This window comes from Myodes glareolus, chromosome 10 (assembly GCF_982192425.1).
Source record: "Myodes glareolus chromosome 10, mMyoGla1.1, whole genome shotgun sequence".
NCBI lineage: Eukaryota > Metazoa > Chordata > Mammalia > Rodentia > Cricetidae > Myodes > Myodes glareolus.
The window spans coordinates 77,238,677-77,263,382 of NC_142035.1; the positions used below are offsets into that span (position 1 = coordinate 77,238,677).

Genomic DNA, 24,706 nt, shown 5'->3' on the forward strand with positions numbered 1-24,706 from the left:
TAGCAGGAGTGCTGTCCACAGGCTTCTTCGGGCAAAACTGGGATTCGTGACTTTGCCACAGAAAAGAATTTCAGGATGAGCTGAGACGAAGTGGAGCTGGATTTTATTATGAAGATATTTCAACAAAGGTTTATGTATAGGGTTAATAAAAAGAGGGGTGCTGGAGGGGGTGGGCAGACTCAAGGGAGAGTCACACTCAGATGTCCTATCAGTCACCATATACACCATCTGGGTAGCTCACAATTACACCTCAAAGGACTGCTAAGAAACCCACCCCCTTTCCCTTCTTTCCCAATACATGAGGTTACAGGGCTGCTCCAATGGTGCCTTGGAGAGCCTTGTTAAGAAAGCATGGGTCACAAGGGTTGCGCAGGGGACTTGACATGCCTTTTACTGTAAATGGAGTTCTTTTTTGTGAGATTCCTAGGAAATTGCAAGTTTGCATATGGGGAAGGAGTAAGGCCAAACTCAAAGGCCGGCTTAGGCCTAAAGCATGATTTATTGATATTTTAGCATTCTTATTTGAAATGCCGCTATAAAAAAGGAATGTTGTCTCTACACAGGCAACCTTCACAGTAATTATCCTGCAGTTCTTAACTGTCAGCCGCTGTGAGACTCCAACAGGACTCCAGGCTGAGGACTTCCTTTTCCCGCTTCTTCCCTCTGTCTGTCTGTCTGTCCTGCTGCAGGGTGACACCCCAAAGAGGGTTGCAAAGGCTGAATTTGAGGAGAACGAGCGAGCACCTTGATTAGAGGCTGATTCAGGATTCCAGGTGAGAAACTGAGGATGCCCCGGGGTGGTAACAGGGAGACAGATGCCCTCCTGAGCAAGCAATGACAAGGGCACTGGGACTGTGGCTCAGCCATAGAGCGTCTGTCAAACACGCAAGGCCCTGGGGTCAATCCCCAGGCTGGAAAAAAGGCGAAGTGAGAAAGCGCTTTTTAAACTACCCACAAATGCTCTGGATTTCCACCTGTGAGATGCTCAGCAGCCAGCCAGATGAAGGAGTTCTTTTTGGAGAACGTTGAAATGAAACCACCATATGGAGGGGAGTGGAGGCGTGGTGAGGGATGGGGGAAACGGGGTCAAAAGAGACCAGGCTGAGCCCCAGCAATGCGGCATCCTCTACAGCTGACTGGCATGGGGAGGAAGTTCTGGGTACCATCTGTGCCAGGGAAACGGTATCCTGCGAAACAGATGGCTGGACAGGCACGCCCCCTGGCTGACCGGAGCCCTGCAGCCAGGGTCACCTTCCTGGGAGGGTTAGGATGGAGCATTCAGAGAGGCTGTGGGCACAGCAGGCAGCTGTGGGCACAGCAGGCTGCCGTCCTTGTCAGCGTGACTTCCCTGCTTCCAGACCAAGGCTGCTCTGCTTGGTACAGTTCTTTTTCTTTGGCTGTGCTGTTCCCCAGCAGCTCCCTCTCTGGCTTCTTGGGTTGGCAACGGTCCGGGGCTAGGAAACACTGGGCAAAGTCACTTAGCCAACCCTTGGCACTTCCAGGACACTCGTCATTCATTCATTCATTTATTTGTTCATTCATTCATTCTCGTTCATCCATGCTGGGTATAGTGATATTTCACTTGTATTTTAATAAATACAAATAAATTTTATAAATTTGTACTTAATAAATAAAGCTTGCTTGAAGTTCAGAGAGTAAAACAGCCTCATTGATCAGTCTTACAGACCAGGCAGTGGTGACACACACCTATAATCCCAGTAGCCACACTAGTTTGTCACAGAAACCGGCGGTAGTGGTGCACGCCTTTAATTCCAGCCCTAGAGAGGAATAGAAGATGGGAGGAGACAGCTCTCAGACCCAGTCTCACTCCGAGATTCTGGGAGGCAGAATCGCCACTTCTGACTGAGGTAGAGGTAAGAGCCAGTGGTTGACGGTTTTACTTCTCTGACCTTCAGGTTGACCCCAATTTCTGTCTCTAGGTTTTTATTAATCATGCTCCAACTCTGTCTTGATGTGTAAGGAAAGACACATCAAGAGGACAATTCATCATGCCCTCAGAGGAAGCCAAGGCAGGAGAATCATGAATTGGAAGCCAGCCTAAGCTATATACAGCAAGATACCTCCTGACACAGAAAGAGAGAGACTATGGGGGTGAGTGGGGCTGAGAACTTCCATTCGGTACCCAGACCGGTCCTCGTTCATTTCCTCTCCAGTTCCTGGGCTTTACTCTGCTAATTCAGATTTAAGCATTTCATTAGTTTTGTTTCAAGAACTTAAAAATGTAGGTGGAAATCAGGTTATAAAGGACATTGAGGATCCGTTCTGAGGTTGGCCTTCATTCTGTAGGCATTAAGAAGCCGTTAAGAATCTGGGGCAGATGGGTACCATTTAACTCTGTTCAGACAATGCCTACAGCAGGGAAGAGGAGAGGACGGAGCTGCCAAGGAAATTCAGATGCCAGTTACCCAGGGCCCCTCACCACCCCCGCGGCTGCAACACATCAGACCTGCCGTCACATCAGAACCGAAGAGCCTTGTGCCCACCCAAGGGCTTCTCTGGAAGAGGCAACTCACGCCTAGGAGTTTAACCAACATTGATGGGCATCTTCCACGACTCAGATACCTTCATACATAATTAATCTGCTCCAAGCTGGGTTGTCAGGATGAGTTTAGTTTAATCTCTCTCTCTTATACAGATGAAGAAATCGAGACTTAGTCCAAGCAACCCTGGGCTTGCATCCTGTCTCCACCATCTACCAAAGGAACAGAAATATCTGTTGGTCAAATCCTGGACCTTGTCTGGAGAAGCTGCGTCTGATAAATCATAATGGACAGGATCCCAGGATGGACTAACCTGTGGCAGAAGCAGCAAGGAGGCGCTATCTCAGGAAACCAGATATGGGGGGGGGGGAGTCCTTCAGGGGCTCCCTGGGAGTCTGCCCTGCCCACCCTCTTCCCTTTCTTCCAGCCCTTGTTGCCCTGGAGAGATAATTGGAGGTCGCAGGCCTTGATCTTCTTTTCCAGGTGGCCTCTTGCTAGCTGGGGTTCTACCACCTCCTCCTCCCGCCTCACCTTCCCCACTCTGGTCTTTGTTGTCAATACAAGGCCTGGATGAGATCGAGCGGACAAGTGCGCCATCTGCTGGGATTATCACGCAAGTTCCAGCTGTGCCTCGCTGAGAAGTAGGCCGCAATTTCCTCGCGGGTTTCATTTTCGGGTTCAGGCTTTTGGGTCACCAAAGAGGGTGTGACCTCTTGACCAGTGTCATCTTTTATGACATTAATCCCAGGGACAAGTTTACCTGATCCAGTACAGACAGGAGCTACCAAGCATCTGAGTGTTCAAGTGTGTGTGGGGGTGAGGGGTCTGGGGTTGGAGACAAGAACAAGAACGCAGACCCATAACACACAGTATGTCCTCCGGTAGATCATGCAGGGGACTAAGGCTAGTGGTCTGACTTCCTAGGCCCATGCCGGGTGCTGCTCTTGTATCTATGAGAGAAGCGGGATCAAATGAAGGCGTTCCAGACAGGGCTTGGTGGGGACAAAGGACTGGCTCTCTGGGTTTCATCTCTACTTAAGACCCAGCCAGTAAATCCCTCATTTATCTGTCTGCCTAGTTGGTAGAGAGAACCCAGCAGCTCTTCCCATGGGCCCTCTATAAATGCTGGTCTCCAACCTCTAGTAATGGCGGGACTTCTGGAGTGGACTCCTACCCACAAGCCATGGCAGGAGGGAGAAAGTGCTACAGATGGCCCCACTCCTGCGGACCTGAAGTCAGAGAGAGCTTGAAAGCACAAATAATGGCCGAAGTTGGTGAATTAGGGCCTAAGCAACATAGACTTATTGAGAGATAGTAAGAATGAATGTCACTTCTGTCACACTGTCACTCAGATTCACCCATGACTTCTATGAAAGTCACCCCACAGTTTAGCGACAGTGGTCAAATCCTGTGTGAATTTGTGAGTTATAACTGGGTAATTATTGGTCAGTCTGCTGTGCGCTGGGCATACACATCTCCACCTCCAAACCCCACGGTGCTTTCTGTTTTCTTCTCGTCGCCCATACTTGAGGTTACACTGAGCGGAAGTCGCCGAGTAGGTGCTTACCACACTGCCTGTCAGCTGTGTCTGCCGTCCTCTCTCAACCTGCGCTGAAGTCAAGGACGGGCTGCGTGAGTCTGAGCAGCGGGAGACGAGGAAAGAATGTGGTAGCTTCCGGTGTACTCTCTTCTTCCTCCTTGGGGTACGGCCTCAGAACACAGGGGTGAGCAGATTGTCCACGGCAGTGGGGGCAACACCTTGGTGACGGGTAAAGCAGAAGATGGAACCAACCTCCGTCCACCATCTCAGACACAGAACCATCCTATCAACACAGGCGTTCTTATAGCTTTACACTTTTATGTTATGCCTGCCTCAATGTTATGATCCATGGGAAGTGGGCTTTTGTTAATGCAGCCAAATCAACAAACTAACACAGCAAGCCTCCCTCCTTGAAGTTCAGTGAGAGCCTCCGGAATCCTAGCCAGAGGCTAACTCTAGGGATGCACACCCTGCGAGTTCCTGGCGATTCCCACCAGGTCCCCTGAAGACCGGAGACATCCCTGTATTCATCTGTCACTATGTGGGGTGACGTTATCCTTCACTGTGTAGTGTGTGCAACACTGACACCATTCGTTAGTCAGCAGGCCATGAGGAGTACCGAAACCTATGCCGCCTAGTGTCCTCACCTCCCCTTAGGGGTGAGTTCTGAAAGCCCACCAGAGCCTTTCCCGGGCATTCAGGGCTGGCAAAATCTCTCCTTGGAGACTAGGGTCCCCTAGCACCAACCAGGGACTACTGTCAACAAACTGGTTTTCCTTTTCAAAACTGTGAAGAGGGCAACTAAGCCACAGAAATACGGGCACCAAACAAGGTGGGAAGCTGTATAAAGGTCACCAGTGTGCAATTAAGAATATTAAAAAACTATCAGTATTTGGAAGTCAGTCGATAGAAGCTCAGAACAGTCCTTGTGTCTAATGACTTGAAAAATCTTCCAAGTGCCAGGTGGTCAATAGCTTCTAGATTAGAATTTAAAAAGAATGGTAACTAATAAAAGTTTCTCACGTGTGGTAACATCTCAGCTTTTAAACCGTATCGGACTTGGTAATTTGTGAACACCAGGCTGGAGAGTTTGTCTATGGATGCCTGGACAGGGTTCCCAAGTGAAAGCAGAGACCCAATGGGTGACTGACTCTGATGCCAACTGTCTTCAGACTGAACGTCACCAGAAAAGGGGAGGATGAGAGGATCCCCGGAGACTGATGTAGGAGAGCAGGAAGCCACCGCATTCAAGGCAAACTCAGGTCACCTGTGAGAATCATAGGCTCTCTTCCCTGCTGAATCAGCAGCGGTAGGGAGATGGCTCAGACGGTAAACTGCTTGCTGTCTGAGCACAAGGCCACAAGTTTGCATCCCTAGAACACACGTAAAAAGGATGGGTATGAGGGTCTGCAGACATGGCTCAGTGGTGAAGAGCACTGGTTGTTCTTCCAGAGGACCCAGGTTCAATTCCCAGCACCCACATGGCAGCTCACAACTGCCTGTAGTTCCAGGACATCTTCACATAGACACGTACACAGGCAAAACACCAACACATAGAAAAGTAAGTATGTCAATAAAAAAAAATAGAAAAAGCTGGGTATGGTGGCACATGCTTATCAGTCCAGCGCCAGGAAGACAGAAACAGATCTCTGGACTCACTGGCCTGCCAGCCCAGCATGCAGCGAGTTCAAGGCAGATCCAGCTGTCACCCCAGAGAGAGGGTCAGCACTCCTAAAACCAGGTGGACAACTCTCAATGAAGTCTTGCTTCCACACGCCCTTGTACTCTAATATAGCATGGATGTCCATGAGCATGGGCGGACACTCTAAGAGGAATGGGTTTGGCTCAATACCCTCGTCTCCCTCCAGGGTGTGGAGCAGACAGGCTCTGAGCACCAGGAAAGCCAGTCTCAGCACTGCTGACTCACTGCTGGAGCCCAGAGGCAGGGCTGGCCATCCTGGCAGGGAAAGACAGATTGGCTTTTCAGAGTGAGGCACATCCACAGTATATGCATTGATCAGGACTGAGGCGGCTGCTCACCTTCCTGCTGTGTTGTAGGTGGAATGTATTGGGAAGGCAGGAGCAGCATCCCTCCAAGATTGATCCTTTGATGGATAGTCTGCACATCAAATCTTTCTGCACCCTAGGAAAGGGGCTTCCATAGAGCTGTTCATCCAACTGTGGTCCCAGGAAACCAGACAATCACCCAATGAAGAACTTCCCTTGAGATTAATGGGGAAGGGAGAGGTTCTTCTGAAATCGTGTTGACCCAACCAGAAATACGTTCCTAGAACCAGCTTGCTAAAAACCACAAAATCCCAAGTCCCTTAAAAAGGATTATCCAAGAGCACAAGACATTTGTTGATTTTCCCAGTGCTCAGTGTGACCTCACACAAGTGTCATTGCATTCAAATAGAATATCCAACTTCCCAGACACACAGCCAGCACTCCTTGTATGTCTTTTATAAGACGGGAGACTGAGAAGATGTGATGCCAGGGATGTGAGATCTCATCAGATAACAGGAGCTGGAAGGAAATGGGCGAATTCCTATGAAGGCTGAGTCCTCCATGAGAGCAGATCGGGGACTGTCAACCCTAAGTAGTGGGCTGGGGTCTGCATGCAAAATATCAAACAGCCCTTTTCCACAGACAGGACCTACAGGCTCTCAACGGGTGTGACCCCAAAGAATTCAGGCCTACCATTTTAAGAACAGGCTACTGCCCCTTACTCTGCACCTCTACGCCCACAGCTTAGCACAACTCTCTGACCTCAGAGAAGTTCCTTTGAGCAGGAGACAGAGGTTAATGTAGAAATGCACAAGTGGCCAAAGGACAGAGAGTGTTTGTGGAGTTCTCAGCCACGAGCAGGACATCTCTATCCTACTTCACCCCTTCAAGGCTCAGGAACAATCACAGAAGAGCAGACAGGAAGCCTGTAAAAGCCAGAGGTGGAGGACCAGCCTGAGAGTGTCTTCTGGATATGATAGGACCCTGGATTGCTGACCGCATAGCAGCCGTGGTTGATGGACAAGACCTGGACAAGATCAAGCCAATCAGCATGCCGGAACAGAGTGGGAGGGCAGCACAATTTTCACTCTTAGCTGAAGAGATATTGACAATTTATGGCTTCTGGGAGAGGAGGAGTCCATTGTAAGGGTGTGACCCCCACGAAGTCAATCATTCACTAGGAGGTGGTTGGATACCGATGAGTGTACAGACAACAGATCTTTAAAAAACAGACCCAAACAGAGTACACAGTGTTGGGAGGAGAGGAAGAGGTGGGAGTGGATCTGAGAGAAGTTGGTAGGAAGGGTGGGGGGGTTGAATATGACCAAGATGTATTGTATGAAATTCTTAAAACAATTAGTAAAAATGTCCTTTAAGATCAGGTTGCTCAGTATGAGACGCTCAGAGGGTTGTCTTGACTTCCCAGTATCTCACTGGGTGGCCAGATTTCTTATCTTCAGGTTCAGATTTTCCAAACCAAGCCAGTTAAAAAGCTTCATGTCCCTTGCAGAGTCCCGCGTCGCAGAGAGAAAGCTAGGAAAGCTGTCCCCACATCCTAATGAGGCCATCTGCCAGCAGGTGACCAGCCTGCAGGAGCTGGCTGTCTCATCCACAAAGGGAGGATACCCGCCTGCATCCTCACACCAACCCTGTCGCTGAGACCGTGCATCGGATGCCGGAGCGTCCTACCGCTGTGCCTATTAATAGTCAGAGCTACCGTTACCGAGCCTATTAGCTGTCCCGGTGCTAAGTACTTTCAGGTGTGTTATACCATTTTATCTTCACAGTCTTCGAAGGAGGATACAATTATGTGTCTACTTAATTAAAAAAGGGAAGCAGGGCTGGGAAGGAATTGATCCTTAGAGGTCAAGCACATCCCCATCAAGGAGCAGGGTTGTCTTTCCAGCCTGGCTGCCTGACTGTTCTTCAGCAATGGTGCTACCTCCTCCCTGCCACACCCATCCCAACACACACACACACACACACACACACACACAAATATACACACACATACATACACACACACACACACACTCAGGCTGCATGTGCTACTGTGGAGATCACTGAAGGAGAAGAGGTTCCCCGGCATGGGGTCTGACGGCACATGAAGCATGAGAGCTGTTCTCCGTGGCGAACTCTCAGGAGCGCCCCTCCTGTTAGCCCTGTTTTGTTTGGGTCTACATGATGGACAACAGCAGAGCGGTGAGGTTCATTAGCCGTGCAGTGCCTCCTGCCATGCAGCTGTGAGCTTAGCCTGGAATTAAGAAGCTAAGGTCATTTACCCGAATGAGAGGTAGCAAGGCTGAAGATATCAACTCAAGTAAAAAGAATCATGACCAGAATCAAAACACTGTTATTTATTTCCAATTCTTTCCACTTTCTCGCTCAGGAGTAGTGGCAAATATCATGTTTTAGTTTTCTGAATTGGAGCTGTGGCCCAGGAGGGCTGCAGGCTCAGAGACGGCTCTGCGGGACCGTGCTGTGGTGTGGCGTGTACTCTGATGGGCGAGCAGGCGCTGCTGGCATCCATCAACCCTAGTCCCCCCATGTGTTCCAGGGCGGGAAATGAACTCCTCCGAGGTAATGCTGGAGGTAAGCTCATTAGGTAAGCTCCCCAGTTTGGGCCCAAGTTTTCCACAGCAGCCTGCTCAGAAGCTGACATAAAGAACACGCCCCCTCACACAGCCAGCGCAGTAACTCAGCTTCTCCCAACGCCGTCGCAGAGGCGGGGGCTTCTGCTCATCACCGTGAAAAGAAACAAAATGAGGAAGAGAAAGAATGGCCATGGGCTTGGCGGCTTCCTTCCCTCCACTGTGCTTTCTGAAGAGCAGCGGCGTCTCTGTCACGCTGCCCGTGCACCGTCAGCCCGTGTGGTGAGCACCACACCTTCACAGGTCAGCAGCTGGTTGGCCTATTTATTGGCTACAGCAGAAAGCTGGTCCCGGATTCGGCCCAGACCATCTAACATGGTATCCAGTGTTTCCTTGCTCAGTTCCATGGTCACAGCCGAGATGCAGGGTTTGTCTCCACACAGACTAGGATCTTCTTGAATCTGTAAGAACATGGTCCAGAAAGTCAGAGCTGCCTGTCTTTGCTTGCCCCAGAAGAGAACCCCACGCAGTTCTACTGGCTCCTAAAGAGAAGGGCTCTGTGGGGTGCAGCAGAGGATCCTAGCCTCACGTTCTTTAGCTGCTGGCAATGAAGGAGATGTTTGGCAGGCCTGGGTCACTCTCCTTTGACACATGAGTGTGAGTGAACGCTCACTCACCTCTCTAGTACTGGGTCTTAGCACTCAAATGAGAAACCACTGTCTGTCTGTACTACACTTAGACAAGCGGGCTCTATGGCATGCAGCAAACAATCAGACACAGAAGTTCCGGGTGTACTGATTTGATCTTAAAAGAGGACATGAAATGTTACTATATTTTGAAAGGGACTTGTTTACGGATGCTGGATTTCTGGGTGTCTGCTGAAGTGGCGATAGCCTGGCACTCTCTAACTGTAACCACACAAACCCTACGAGATGGGTCCTATGCCTTTATGGGGCTCCGGTAAAGAACAAAAAGGTGGAGAGAATGAGACCAGGCAGGTGCAGGAAAACGCAGTACTGGCAATCAACTGTCCTGCGGCAGTGACGGCCCAGTTCCACGGGACAGGAAGCTATTGAGAGGCTACCTGACAGATCCAGAGGGCTGTCAGCATCCACATGCGTAACCCTGTTGTTAAAGCCAGGCTCAGCACACTAGTTAAGGAACACAATGCCCTGCACCTGCCATTCTGAAGCCTCTGCTTTTAGTATCTACTTCATTATGACCAAGCTAATTCAATACACTCCCGCAGGTAGAATCTGAACAGACACCACACTGGGGGAGGGTGGTTACTTTGACTGCTGGTGTTGCAGATGGCTGTGGGCGGGGGAGGGTCAACCCACTATCATTCCTTCTGCGGAGTGGGGCAGTGGGCGCACCTTCATCTGGAGCAGGCAGGTGGGGACGGCCATGCGGCTGATGCTGTCTGAGGAGGTTTTGATATCCACTCTCCAGTCCAGGTCCACCAGGCGTGGCAGAGAGACTGTGGAGGGCACAGCTTTGGTGAGAGGCTATACTACTGTCTCTCCTGAGCTTTTATTCAGTGACAGGTGGCTGTGAGGAAGGTATGCATACAATACAGGCAAGCCTCAGAAAGAGACAGGGAGGGCCTAAGTCGTGTGCCTTACACACTGTGTGGGGCCACCGTCCTTTGCCTGACTCCCGGTGGGTGCACCTCCAGACACTCACACTCCAGAGGTTGGGAGAGAAAGACAGGTGACACGGAGACATAGAGAAAGGCCAACTTGGGCGACTGTGCTACTTTGTTTTACGGATGAAATGGTCTTGGTTTGCAGGCAAGCCCCACACTTGCCCAACCCTCTCATCTGGAAGCCGGGACTCCAGGGCTCCTGGGAGGGCTGCATGGGTCGGCAGACACAGCTCCAGCTGTGTGACTGATTTAACAAAGCCACAAGAGCAGTCAGTCAGCAGCACACTCTTATGCACCATTAGGAGTAACGCTAATGACTAATCTTTCCTTTTGGCACATCACACACATATATATATACAATTCTCATTGATTACGGTCACTATACATGTACCGTGTTACATAAGCTCAGTGTCACGTGCATCTGTCAGCCTACACCCACTCTCTCCTCCTCCCCTTCCTATTAGCCCACTTTGCTCCCCTCTTTATTGTCTTAACCGACACAGTACTTAGCTGACAAGTACTTCACTTTCCGCTTAGGTGTTTCTGTATTATAGCTCGTGTCTATCACCACCACCACTACCACCACCACCACCACCACAAGAGAAAATTAAAAGCATAACACAGAGTGTGGTTTGGGGCTATAACAGTTAGTTCTCTTTGGTCTGTGGTTAAGGGCCTGGTTGGGGGACTCAGTGCTGGCACTGGAGGAGCGGCGGGGGCTCCGTACTCACTCTGGTTTGCTTGAGCTTCAGTTCTCCAAGTAGATCTGTTTAAGAGGGAAAGACAAGGAGGAAGCCATGAGAAAGCAATGAGAGTAAGCGTTCTGATAAGGAGAGACCCCAGCTTGGGGCCTCACATCAAGAAAGGGCTTCAGAAACAACCCCTACCAATGCAGTTTTTCATTGTTCTGCGAAGCTCAGTGATGGCAAGGCCCGAGTGCTGATAGTTTTCATAGCTTAGGAAAAACAAGACAGAAAAACCATACAAGGTAGAAAATAAACACACTTGCAGCCCTAACAGAGGGCCTGACTTCAATGTATGGGACCCATATGATCAAGAGAGAGGACTAAGTCCTGCAAGCCACCCTCTGACCTCTGTGTCACCACGCATGCTCCACAGCCCTCCAAATAAATAAATGCAATACGACAGAAGAGAAAGCTTAATGGGTCACAGTCTTAATGAGCTACTGGTCTCTAAGATGAACTAGAACAGGTCAATTCACTGTCTCTCCCTGAGCATCTACTATGAGTGCCACATCTTACTCAAAACACACCACACAAGCCTGGCAGTGCTAGAGCAGCAGGGTGAGGTGCCAAGCCATCAGAATATACGGTGGCCACCATATATTACCAAGCTCCTGGTAAACAACCATTACCAACAGACCCCTTAAAGCGCTCAGCTAAACAACAATCCACTTCTATTTAAGATTCACGTTGAAAAGCATCTTCTCAGTTTAGAAAGTACAGACAATTCATAAAAGAAACTAAAATGATCGATAAATACAGGAAAAAGACAATCAACATCTCTAATTTCAGAAAGTTCAAAGCTAAAATGGGGCTATTTCCCAGTCAAAGGACTGGGGAAGGAACAGAAAAGAGAAAGCGTCTCAGTGCAGCGAGGCCAGGCGTTGTGGAGCATGCCTCCAGCCACAGCAGCAGAAACAACAGATTCCACATGCAAGGCTAACCTGGGCTACATAGGGAGACCTACTCTCAAGAAAAGGGGGGGGCACAATGGTTTTGGTAGCAAACTTGGCCCACTTGACAATGCATGGCAAAACCCAGTATGTCCCGCTATGTGATAGCCTTTAAGTCGGTAAGTCAATAGCTGAATACATAACAAAGTTCTATTACAAACTGTCTTTGGGAGAAGCTGTCTACACCTAAATGGCTAACCTTAAATAATTCCTCCATGTTCTAGAATATACTTTCCTTAAACTGTTAAAAACGGCCCTAAGGGTAAACATTTATAGAAGTGTCATTAATATTAATACCGTTTGCTGAAAATAAACCAGCTATAAAATGGCAAGGTCCTGTTTGTTAAAACCAAAACCAAAAAGTTGGCTTTTCCATATATGTGCAAAAAGAAACACCAGCCAGGTTCTCACCTTCAAGCTAGCAGTGGAACAGCACATGTCTGTAATCCCAGCACTCGGGAAGAGGACACAGAAGGAACACAAGTTCAGAGTCATCCTTGGCCACAAAGGCAGCTCAAGGCAGCCGAAGCTACGGGAGACCCGTCCTCAAACAACAAAAGTAAGTAAATAAAGGCTTCCCATTAGACACTGGATACAGCTAGGCTCCGGCTGAGGGGCTACAAGTATTTATTCTCTTCCACCATTTATCTGTGTGCATTTTCAACCACAGTTCACATTATCTCTAGGCTCTGTGTATATAAAGTGCACACAATGTGCTAATAGTTATAGCAAGATATGAATAGTACAAGAACAGGAATAGCAAGGGACTCTCAAAAACTCACTCACGCGTGCTCCAGGACGATTTTTGTCAGCAGGTTTTTGAGGTTTTGGTGGAAATTTTCTGGAAAGAGAGCCAGAATCGCTTCGGCAGAGGACAGGTCCCGGAAGGCCACCAGCCTAGTGAAGCGGTGCAGCGCCTGGAGCAGCTGTGGGAAAAGAGGGCGGAGACACGAGGGTACACTGCGAGGGCAGGGGCTCTGCACACTCACCCACGGACAGACACACCGCCACAGTCACAGGGTGAGTTACCACAGTGCGGGGCCTCTGCAGCAGGCGCTGACACCAACCTGGTTCACTACACCCCCGACTGCTAGTTCACTACACCCCCGACTGCTAATTCACTACACAACCGACTGCTAGTTCACTACACACCTGACTGCTAATTCACTACACACCTGAGTTTGTAGCTCACTATACACCCACCTGACTTTGCTAATACACTGGCCCTTTTAGAAGACAGAGACAGCTACCCCATCCAGGAAGTCATCAGCCTGTCAGAAACTTGTTAGTTGTGGGCAAAAGAATGGTATATCTTTTTGCTTTCTGTGGAAGAATCTGACCTTCACTTAACTTTGTGACGTTGTTTCCCTGGTAACCTGAGAGACGTGCAAAGCCAGCTGAGTTACTAGGCAACCCTGCACTGGCCCAATGCCTCTGGACTAAGAGGACTGTGTAAACATAGGCCATATTTCTATGAGTGAGGCTGCACCCTTCTTGCAAGAATCTGAACCTGTGCTTATCGAGTTGTTAGGGAAGATAATGGTTTCCCTGGAGTGGAAGGCACATCATGCCTTTAAGCTGTCTCTTGGAAGACCAAAGAAAAACAGTTCCTGGCCAGTAGTGGGATTCCCTCTGGGAAAGGGGAGTCTTGGACTCTGCCTTGCTTCATGTTCCCACCTTATACCCCTGTAGGCGCTGCCTAGCCAGCCCAGGGCTTTTCTGCACAGCAGGCCGGCACTCTATCACTGAGCTACACTCCTGGCAAACTATCCTATGTTCTTGTAGATCTGTAGCCAAATGTAGCTTAGAGCTCACTTATGAATATAACAATGCTTAGCTAACCCCAAGGAAGCTCTCTGGTGGTACCTGTTTCTCTGCTTTGCAGCTTTATGACACCATGGAGGCTGTCTGACTAAAAATGGACACAACCCAGAAGCAAAGAGAAGCGAAGCTTCCAGCAGTGAGGGTGGGCATTAACAAAGTGACTACTTCATCAGTGTGCTTTGTAATGGGCTTGTCTCCATTCTGTCTTCCTAGAATCATCCAGCTGTACCCAAGTTCTTGTATTTATTCTAAGAGCATCCAAACCAAGTCCACAATCTTACTTCTGTCTTTCATTTTTCCCATAGTTTATTTCCACAAATAAAGCTCTAGATTAAAGGAGAATGTAATAACAGGGCCGTCTGGATCGAGATACTCCTGTCAAGCATATCTGCCTGGGATGGAGCACACCGCCACTGCTGTGTAACTCTGGCTTCCTCCACTGCCTGATGAACATCACGTGACCTGAGCAGAAGATGTCACGGGGCAGAGGACAAGACTGGGGTGTGCGGAACACAGCGTCCCTGAGGGAGCCTGGTTGAGCCTAGAATGGGTATTCTCTGACTCCACTCAGGCCTTGGTGCCTCAGCTCAGACATCTACAAGGTCTGCCCTCAGCTGCCAGCTCATCAGCACCCACAAGTCACATGCTGGGCATACGCGAAATCACAAAAGGTCAGGTTTCTTTTTTTTTTTCCCCACACTGCCTAGGTAATAAGCCTGAAATGAAAGGGACTGGGAACTCTAGTTATTTATCACAAGTGGGCTTATGTGTCATAAAGGCTCAAAGACAAAATCCTTTGAGTTCACTAATATTTTTTAAGAACTATCTGAGGCTCGCTACAGTATCAACAAATGTGTCAAGCAGTAAATATCTTTGGACATGAGACTGACCAGGAAGTCAAGAACGAGGCTGACAGGTGATAAGGACTGGCGGGTGACGGCCACTTCTCAGCACACTTACTTGCTCTGCCTCCTCCTGCGTCACAGACAAGCCGGAACATGTAATGTCCAAGAGCTTCTTTGAGTCAAGGGCTGAAGTGGAAAAGCTTTCTTGGCACAGCTGTCTGACGACATCTTTCGAGGAGGCCTAGGAAGCACACACAGTTAGACCCTGCAAACGCCTGTGCTGGTTATGTGAGAGTCGCTTAACACTTCTGTTTCTGGGGAGACGGACTGGATGTGCCTTTCCCTACTCTTCCTGCTGAGAACCAATCCCTAAGCATAGCCCTGAATGGGGGAGAAGGCGGACCTGCCAGGATGAAGCCCAGGGACTGACACGGGGCTCAGGTTCTTGGTTTCCCTTTGTCTCACTGATCCCAGACCTCGCTATAGAGGGGAACCTCCTAAGACAGAATCCCTTCAGACAGTGACTCCTCTACTTCAGCCCCAACAACAGTCACATAGAACTGTGAGAACATCACCGGGGCTGGCAATGGCTGACAGGAAGTCTCGCCATGAGCAGTAAGCCCTGTAATGGAGGCTGCAGCAAGGAATCCCAACACCTCTTAGGGTGGTCTGATGGCTATTCTTGGTTATCAACTTGACTATATGTGGAAGTATAACCACAGTCCAGAAACAGAGGGCACACTGGTGATCCGGACCTTGAGGCGGGAGGGGGCACCTTTAATCTGGGCCACACATTCTGCTGAAGCCTATATAAAGACCGTGGAAGGAGGAAGGGATTGCTTTTTCTTCATCCACCTGCCCTCACTGTGTCGGCACATCCATTCCTTCACTGGGGCCTACTTCTTTGGGACCCCAGCATACACAGAGACCAGCTGAGACACAAACCTTGTGGGACTAAGGAACTACTAGATTCTTAGACTTTCCATTCACAGCCAGCCATTGTTAGACAGCCTGTAAGTCCTTCCAATAAATTCCATATACACCTCAAGACGAGAGATTCATGGTTTTTTTTTTTCTTTTTTGAGAAAGAGATTCATTCTATAGGTTCTGTGACCCTTGAGAACCCTGACTAATGCAGATGGTATCCAGGACCAGGAAAGGCAAGAGGGGAACTTGGATCCTCATTTCCACTGGCCTGTGGCAAGCCACACTGTCCTGTGGGGATTCTGGACTTCCACCTCCATGTAGAATTAATGAGGTTTCTCTTTCTGTGGTAAGATACTGATCAAAACTAACCTGGGGAGGAGAGGGTTAATCTGGCTTACAGGTGGCAGTCCACAATCGGGGTAGCGAAGGCAGGAATCCAGAGGAAGAAACCTGAGCAAAGGCCACGCAGGAGCGGCGCTCACCAGCTTGTTCCTCATGGCTTGTTCAGCCTGCTTTCTCAAGCCTGTCTGCCCAGCTGGCGTCACTCTCCGTGGGCTGGGCACTCCCACATCCATCATTCATCAAGGAAATGCGCCCACAGTCCTGCCTAAAGGCCGGTCTGATGAAGGCACTTTCTCAAGAGGAATTCCCTCTTTCTAGACGACTCTATCATTTGTGCTGTGTCAAGCTGACAAAAGACATCCCTTCTCTTTGCTGTAGCAATGTTGGGGAAAGCTAACTAAAACAAGATTTAAATACTATGTACAGTCTCAGAACACAACAGGAACATGTCCAGGTTCTAATAAAAATCCCCCGTGTGACCAGAAACCAGAAGATTTCGGGATGAATGGGAAGTGGGAGTGAACAGGTACCACAGGAGGCTGAGGGAATAAGATTACAAGTTGCAGGTCAACTTGGGCTATATGATGGGACTGTCTCAGGGACAATGTTAAAATTATCTGACCAAGATTTTGAAGCAGTTATGATTTTGAAATATTCCAATCATTAGAAACATTCCTGAAACAAATAAAAAGACTGGCAAAAAATAAGGCAACAATAATATAAAGCAAACAAATTGCATTTGAGAGACACAACCCAAACAAACACCCAGAGAACAAATGCAGCACAGCAACATGGAAGGGACATCAGAGAACTAATAGATGGGAGACAGTCCATTCTATGAAATCACCCAGCCTGAACAGAGGAAAATGGACTGAAACTCATCAACAAGGCCTTGGGGTTCGCAGGGCCCCACCAAAGACCTAACAAGTGTACCAGTTAAGTCATGGAAGGAAATAAAAGAGGAAAGGAATGATGATAGACGGATGGATGGACAGATGGACGGATGGACAGAGATAGACAGTAGATAGGTAACATTTAAGAAATAACAGAACATATTAAACTTTCCAAGTTTAATCAGACTTAATGGTAAACATTTCCAGAACCCAAGTAAATCCTAAAGAGCATAATTTTAAAACAGCACATCAATACACACCAGAAATTGAGCTTTTAAAAAAAGAAACACACACACACACACACACACAAATTGTAAGCAGTGTGAGACATACTCAGATTGGCGACGGCTTTCATGTTAGAACTCAGGGTCTAAAGAGAATGTTCCTCAGGTGTGGAAAGAACTGTCAGCCTAGGACCCTCAGCAAATGTCCTTCAGGAAACAAACACAACCAAGATAATCTGCCAGAAGATCTGCCATGAACTGGCTATGGCAAGTCCTTCAACAGAGAAGGAATGACAGAGCGTGGGAGCCACTGGGACCTGACAGAAACTATCTTGGGTCATCCCTGCCATACCGCCCCTCAGCAACCCTGGCCTCTTTCCCTGCATCCCAGGGATACAGAACCATCAGAGTGGTATCTGAGCTTTGCAAGCTGATGCTGGCACCAGTAGCATCAGCAATGTGCATGGCACGTTTCCTTAGTCTCTTACCACCTTCTGACCATGGCAGTCAGTGCTTTTACAGATTTTGCTAGAACATGAAGACAGAAAAGAACAAGCAAAGATGTAAAAAAAAAAAATAAATTTTCTAAATTACATTTGAAGGCTAAGCAAAAATTATAACATAGTTTGCTAAAGCTTCAAATGTAATGCACAAGAAATATTCAATACAAATGGGTTATAACTAGACTCCATCCTAGCTGATAAAATGATGACACCAACAGACTGTGACATATGTATGCTGTGACTAGAAAGGTCATTTTAGAATCCCAGATAATACAGGATTCTTTGTATAAATGTACGTGTGTGCGTGCATGCATGTGTATGAGTGTGTACATGCGCATGTGTGTGTGTACACCAGGGGGGAGTGTGTGTGCATGTCTCTGTGTGTGTACAGCGGAGGGGGAGTGCACATGTGTGTATGTGTGTGTGTGTGTGTCTATGTACACCAGAGTGGGGTGTTCAGTGTCCTGCTTCATCACTCTCCTCCTACTCCCTTAGACAAGGTCTCTCACTGCTCTTGGAGCTAGGCCAGCAGTCTGACTCTCCCAGAGACCCTCTTGTCCCTGATCTTTACAATGCCGGGATTACAGGGAGCTGGGTGGCCATGCACAGCCTCTTAGGTGCGTGGTGGAGATTCAAACTCTGGCTCTCACACTTGCATAGCTAGCACTCTTACCCAGATAGCCATCTCCCTAGCCCCTAAGAAACCCATGGGAAAGTGGAGAAATGTAAGAAAGAAAAATAAAAAAGAATGAACAGAAAAACAGAAGAGCAGATTTAAGTCCTAGCGTGGCAATTATTTGTATTAACTCTAAGTGACCTAAACATTCTAATTGAAACAGAAAAATGGACAGAGTGGATGAAAAATATTAACTGCTATATACAAGGATCTCTCTTTAAGTATATGGGCAGGCTAAAGTGGACGGATGAACAAACATTCAAACACCAATCAACGGAAAGCAAGAATGGCCACACTGATAACAGATAAAGCATACTTTATAGAAAGAAAACTATCAGGACAGTATTATAAAATGCTGCCAGATTTTGTCCACTAGGAAAATATCCAGAATGTGTATACAACCAGCAAGAGGACTGCAAACTGCGAAGCAGGAACTGACAGCAATGTAAGGAGAAACAGGATTTCCACAACCCCACGGGCACAGCGGCACCCCTCCTTCAGCGACCGATAGAACCGGCCAGATATGAAAGGGCACGGAAGAATTAAGCAACACCATCCATCACTCTAATTGACATCCATGGAACACTCCCCCAGTAAGAGGACAGGGGAAGCAGGTGAAACAAAGAGCTGGCAAGAATGACAAGCCAGACACTGAAAGGATGAGGGAAGCTTACACACAAACCTGACGGCTTCCACAAATGGACCAATTACTCAAAAACCCCATCACGACGCCCCTCATATGAAACAGATACGCAACAGCTGTCACTACTCAGGAAATTGAATCCACAGCATTAACTCAAAAAAAAAAACAAAACCTCTAGACCTAGACATTTTTCACTGGAGAATTCTAACAAACATTTCAAGATTAAAAACATCAATTCTATAAATCTCTTTTAGAAAACAGAGAAGGAAGGGACAGTTTTCAACGCATTTCATTGGTAAAATTACCTAAATATCCAAATCAGGTGGATAGTTCAAAAAAGGGAAAAGAGAAAGAGGGAATAAAGAAAATTACAGATCCGCATCCCCTCATAAAAACTGACACAGAAATTCTTAGCAACATATTAACATATAGAAAAAGCAATATATAAACAATGTATAAAAGGGATTATACACTATGGCCAGATGGGATTTATTCCAGGAATATGAATCTGGTTAAGTATATGAAAATGTATGTAATTCACATTTTAACAGATTAAAGAGGGGGGAACCACACAATCTCAAAAAAACCAAGAAAAATGCTTGATAAAATTAAACATCAATATTTTACTTAAACAAAGAAAACCCTCTCAACCAAGGAGCTCTTTTGGCAGGTAGAGAAAGGCTTGAGCTGAGGCCCTGAGCTTGATTTCTAAAACCTACATGGTATAAGGCAAGAACCAACCACTGAAAGCTGCTATGGAATAATCCTTCTGTACACTGTGAATATACATTACTCTCATCAGTTAAAAAAGAACTGACTGGCTGGTAGTCAGGCAGGAAGTACAGATGGGACAGTCAAACGGAATGCTGGGAGGAAGAAGAGTGGATTCAGCAGAGTCACCAGGCGACACAGAGGGAGTAAGACATGCTAGAGGAAAGGTAAAGCCATAAGGCAGGTGGCATACACAGATTAACAGAAATGGATTAATTTAAGGTGTAAGAGCTAATTAGTAATAAGCCTGAGCTATCAACTGAGCATTTATATTTAAGTCTCCATGTTGATTATTTGGGAATTGGGAAGGGAGGGGACAGAAACTTCCATCTACAGCAAGTTGTTTTCTGACCTCCATACCTGAATATGTGAGTGTGTGTGTGCCTGTGCACGCACAAATAAATACATTTAAAATAAAAAAAACCTTCTCAAAAATATAAAATTCTTAGAAAAAACTACCTGGCCTCATGGGAGACCAGTATACACACCTAAAACCTAGGGGTGCACATCTGAGGAGAATGCAGCCTCATGACCCCACCTGGCCAGTGAGCATGGGAGAATTTGGGGATAGAGTAAACCTTTGCAGAACACGTCCTTAACTGGGAAGGGCATCTGTGAAAGCCTACAGTTAACAACCTAGGCTATGGTCAGCACAGCTAGGTTCAGAACTGCCCCCTGGCATTGCAAGCATCTTCCTCAGATGCTGCAAGCCAGGAGATGATTTGAATCCAGAGTGTGCTTTGGACCCAATGCTATTACTTTCACAGTGTTGTAAGGTCAAACAATTGAAGGTTGAACCATCTTATCTTGGGCGTTGCCTGTCCGAATAATGGACAGGTGTTTCTCAGAGAAAATGTATCTTTCAAAATACAAAGCAAAGGTTACTGACGATGAGCAAGGACTGTATTCCAGCTTCAGTGCCCTGGCTTTGGCCTTAACTATTCACTAGTATATCAATATTTTCATAGGACTATTGGGTATCTTCTCCCACCTAAAATTTTGAGAAGAGTATTCTAATACATTCTGGCTCCTCATATCCCCACTCTCCCCTCACCCACCCTCTTCCCCCTTCTTTCTATCTTCCTCCCCTCCTCTTCAGAAATCTGCTCCCCCATCTTCAACCAGCCTCCCTTCCCTTTCTTCCTTGACAGTGTATCTCCTGCTCATTCTGCTTTGTAACCCAGTATTCCAGGAAGATTGTCTTAGTTTGTTTTCCACTGTTGTGATTGGGAGAAAAGGTTTATTTCATCTTACAACTCTTGGGTCCTGCCCATCGCTGAGGGAAGTCAGAGCAAGTTATGTGAACATACTTTAAAAAGTGTCCTTTGCAATGGTCAAAGAATGAGTTCTAGGACTTCTGCAATACAACTACAGACTGCAGACAAAGGAGCTCAGAGAAGATGAAATAAATGCGCAGACACACCAAGTTTATGTACTGAGAGATTCAACACCCTAAAGAGGGCAACTTCCCCCTAGTTGGCACATAGATTAAAAACAATTCCTATCAAAATCTAAACATGCTTGTTTCAGAAATAACCAACATTTTAAAATGTATACTGAAAGGCAAAGGAGTTAGAGCAGCTAAAGCAACATGTGCAAGCGTGTGTGTGTGTGTGTGTGTGTGTGTGTGTGTGTGTGTGTGTGTATGCCTGTGAATGTGTTGGGAGAACATGTGCATATGTGTGTACATAAATGTAAAGAGAGAGACAATCTCACTGTGGTTCTTCAGGCACCATCCACCCTGCTCCCTGAAACAGGTTCTTCATTGGTCTGGACCAGGCAAACAGTCAATAGTCAAGCCCAGCCATCCCCAGCAATCCCACTGTCCGTGTCTTCCAGGACTGGGCTTACACGTGCACACCATCACCTCAGCTTTTCACCTGGGGTCCAGAGATCACACTCACAGTCTCACGCTTGCATAACATGTGACTTATAGATTGAGCTATCTCCCTAGCCAAATCAACTTTGAGAAAGAAGAATAACGTAGGAGGAACCGGTCTGATTTCAAGATTTATTATACAGTTAGAGCAATCACTGGGCATACTCAGAGGAATGAACACATGGATCAAGGCAACAGAGAACCCTGAAACAAAACTACACAGATATGCCCAAAGGATTCTTGAATTGCAAAAGCAATTCAGTGTAGGAAAAATTTTCTTTTTAACAAATGGTACTAAACAATTTGACATTAAAAAAGCACACTCAACTTAAATATCACATACTTTATAAAAACCGGCTCTGTATAGATCGCAGACTGAAATACTAAAGATAGACACAGGGCTGGGGGAGACGGCCTGGTGGTAAAGCAGTCGCTGCACAAGTCAGATGACCGAAGCGGGATTCCCAAAACACTCGCAAAAGCTGAAGTAAGACACACATCTGCACGCCCAGGGCTCCTGCCACACAATGATAGACAGAAGAATTCCCAGAAGCTCTGGGACAGTGAGCCTGGTGTATGCTGCAGTGAATGATGAGAAAGATCCTGTCTTTAACCAGACTAAAGACAAAGACTGACCACCACACGTACACATCCACAATCACACACACACAAACACAAATGTATACCCCCCCCCACATACACACTGAGATCCAAGACACATTTATCAGAATGATTCATCTAGGACACAGAGACAGCCCCAGATGCTGATGCAGGCACAGATGTAAGTGTGAAGTAGCACAGGCACTCTGGAAAAGTCTGGAGAGGTCTTTAAACCATGTGACTTCTAGATGATCTCACAACTTTCTCTGTAACAGGGAACACTGGAAACTCTTTTAATAGAGTGGTGACAAACAAACAGAATACTACAGCATACTCCTAGGCACTAAAAAGGAAGCAACTGTTGACACACACGATTTATGATTCTCTAGGGTAGTGGTTCTCACCTTCCTAATGCTGTGGCCCTTTAATACAGTTCCTCGTGTGTCAGTGACCACCAACCATAAAATTATTTCATTGCTAGTTCTTTTCAATGAGCCCAGCTCATTGCTACTTCATAACTGTAATTCCGCTACTCTTATAAATAATAAAATAAATGTCTGATATGCAGGATATCTGATATGTGACCCCCAAAGGGGTCAAGACCCACAGGTTGAGAACACTGCTCTAGAGAATTGGACTGAGTGAGGAAAGTCAATCCACAAACATCATCTACAATGAGACTTACAAAAGTACTTGAAATGAAAAACCAAGACAGAAGAACGCAGAAGTGTAAGGGAGGTCTGGATCTAACTGCAAGGGAGCATGGCTGCAAGACACCAACATGGGGCTCTTCTTCTGATAGAAATGCCTTGTACAGTTTGAGCGTATCAACGTAAATACCCCAACAGTGATACTGTCCTGTAGATTCTCAGAAAGTAACCATTAGGGGATGCTTGACAAAAGGTAAATGGCATTTCCCTGCATTATTTCTTACAACTACATGTGGCTCTATGGTTGACTTATAATAAACTTTAATTTTTAAAAGTAGAACTAAAAATGCAAATGAGTTATCACTACACCATCATGCCTGAGAGCAAGATGTGAAAATGAATGTGTTCAACTGTTCCAATTTTGTGACATTCAGATATGAGCAATATTAAATTAGCTGTGTCAGAAGCAGTGAACTACTGGAAAGGAGAGAGAAAGAAGTTAGGAACTGGGAGGGACTTCCGGGGACAGGTGTCTCAGTTTGTGATCTAGTGTCGGCTACGAGTGCGTAGTCAGAAAGTGAAGCCCTCATGATTTCCGCATTTTCAGCATGTATGCTATAGATTACATTTTAAAGTTTATCAAGGAAAACAAAATGTCTCAAGATAAGTAGCAATGGAGAAGCAATGATCAAAATCAACCACCACGAAGGCTAACGGCTGGGCATGAGAACTCTAGGTTTCTAGTTACAGTCAGTTCTGTTGCACTAATGCACTCAGTAGCTATTTCTTCAGCACATACTGGGTGCCAGGAGTTGTTCTGCTTGTTGGGATACACTTGTGAACAACAAAGTCAAAGCCTTCAGGAGAGGAGCGAGCAAATGTGGCTGATAATGATAGTGTCACCAGTATCATTACTGATCTTCTTTAGAGAGGAAAGGAAAACAAAACTGAGATCATGTTCTTAAGAGACTATAAACAGATCTGCAATGTCAGCTAGTGGTAAGTTCTAGAGGGATGGTAGAGCTACCCTTCTACAGAGTAATTCAAACTTTATAATATCCTCAGTGGTATGTCCCTTTAGAGATGGTTCAGCGGTTAAGAACACTGCCTGCTCTCCCAAGAGTCCTGAGTTCAATTCCCAGCAACCACATGGTGGCTCACAACCATCCATAATGAGATCTGGTGCCCTCTTGAGGAAAAGACCTGGTCAATTGCCTTCATCAACTTAGACCATGAAACCCAATATGGACAAGTTCAACAAAACCGCCATATGCGAACTGCCCATGAATGCTTCAGCATTGTCAGGGCATAAATTTCAAATTTCATGTCCTTTTCAACCTCACAACCTTACCAAAGACGGTCAGGAAAGTGTTCCGACCGCATACAGAACAGAATTGGACCTCAGGGGGTCAGAACGCACATAGTACCCGAGAAAGAGAATTTCTGATAGTGCGAGCGACGGACCTGGAGGGAATGGGGAACTGATTGCCACCCGGATGCTCCAGCCCGGAAAACTACTCGTCGTCACTAATTCTTCGGTGAATTCACATCGATTATCTATTTTTAACTTCCACCTTAATATCAGGAAGTGATTAATTTTGTTGCTCCTGTTTAAAAACTCAGAAAGGCTAAGTGATTTTCTCAGGGTCACACAGACAAATACTTGCGGGGGGCAGTGCTCCGAGACAGAGCCGGTTTATTCCCAACGTTTGCGTTGTACAAAGTCCCAGAGTGTAAGGCAGCCGCCGAACGCACCCCCACCCTTGCAAGATACCTTCAGCAGGCTCTGGAGCGCCACGAAATGCTCCGCTGACAAGGCCGCCATCTTTCTGTGGTCACATGACAGCGGGAGCAAGCGGGGCGTGCCACGTGACACCTCGCGGGACGTGCCGGGAGTTGTAGTTCTTCGCCGTGTCAGGCAAGACTAGCGTTAAAGTACTAGGGTG

The 24,706-nt window shown here is 47.0% G+C and overlaps 1 protein-coding gene across 1 annotated transcript; it reads right to left on the reverse strand.

The window, feature by feature from the left end:
- Window positions 1–8,385: 8,385 nt before the first annotated feature.
- On the reverse strand, window positions 8,386–24,691 carry Commd9 (COMM domain containing 9). Its single transcript, XM_048443612.3, has 6 exons — window positions 24,535–24,691; window positions 14,768–14,893; window positions 12,770–12,909; window positions 11,019–11,053; window positions 10,016–10,119; window positions 8,386–9,100 (listed from the first exon to the last, which is right to left on the reverse strand). Exons 1-6 carry the CDS (start codon window positions 24,583–24,585, stop codon window positions 8,960–8,962), a joined length of 597 nt encoding a protein of 198 aa, XP_048299569.1. The 5' UTR covers window positions 24,586–24,691; the 3' UTR covers window positions 8,386–8,959.
- Between the last annotated feature and the right edge of the window lie 15 nt (window positions 24,692–24,706).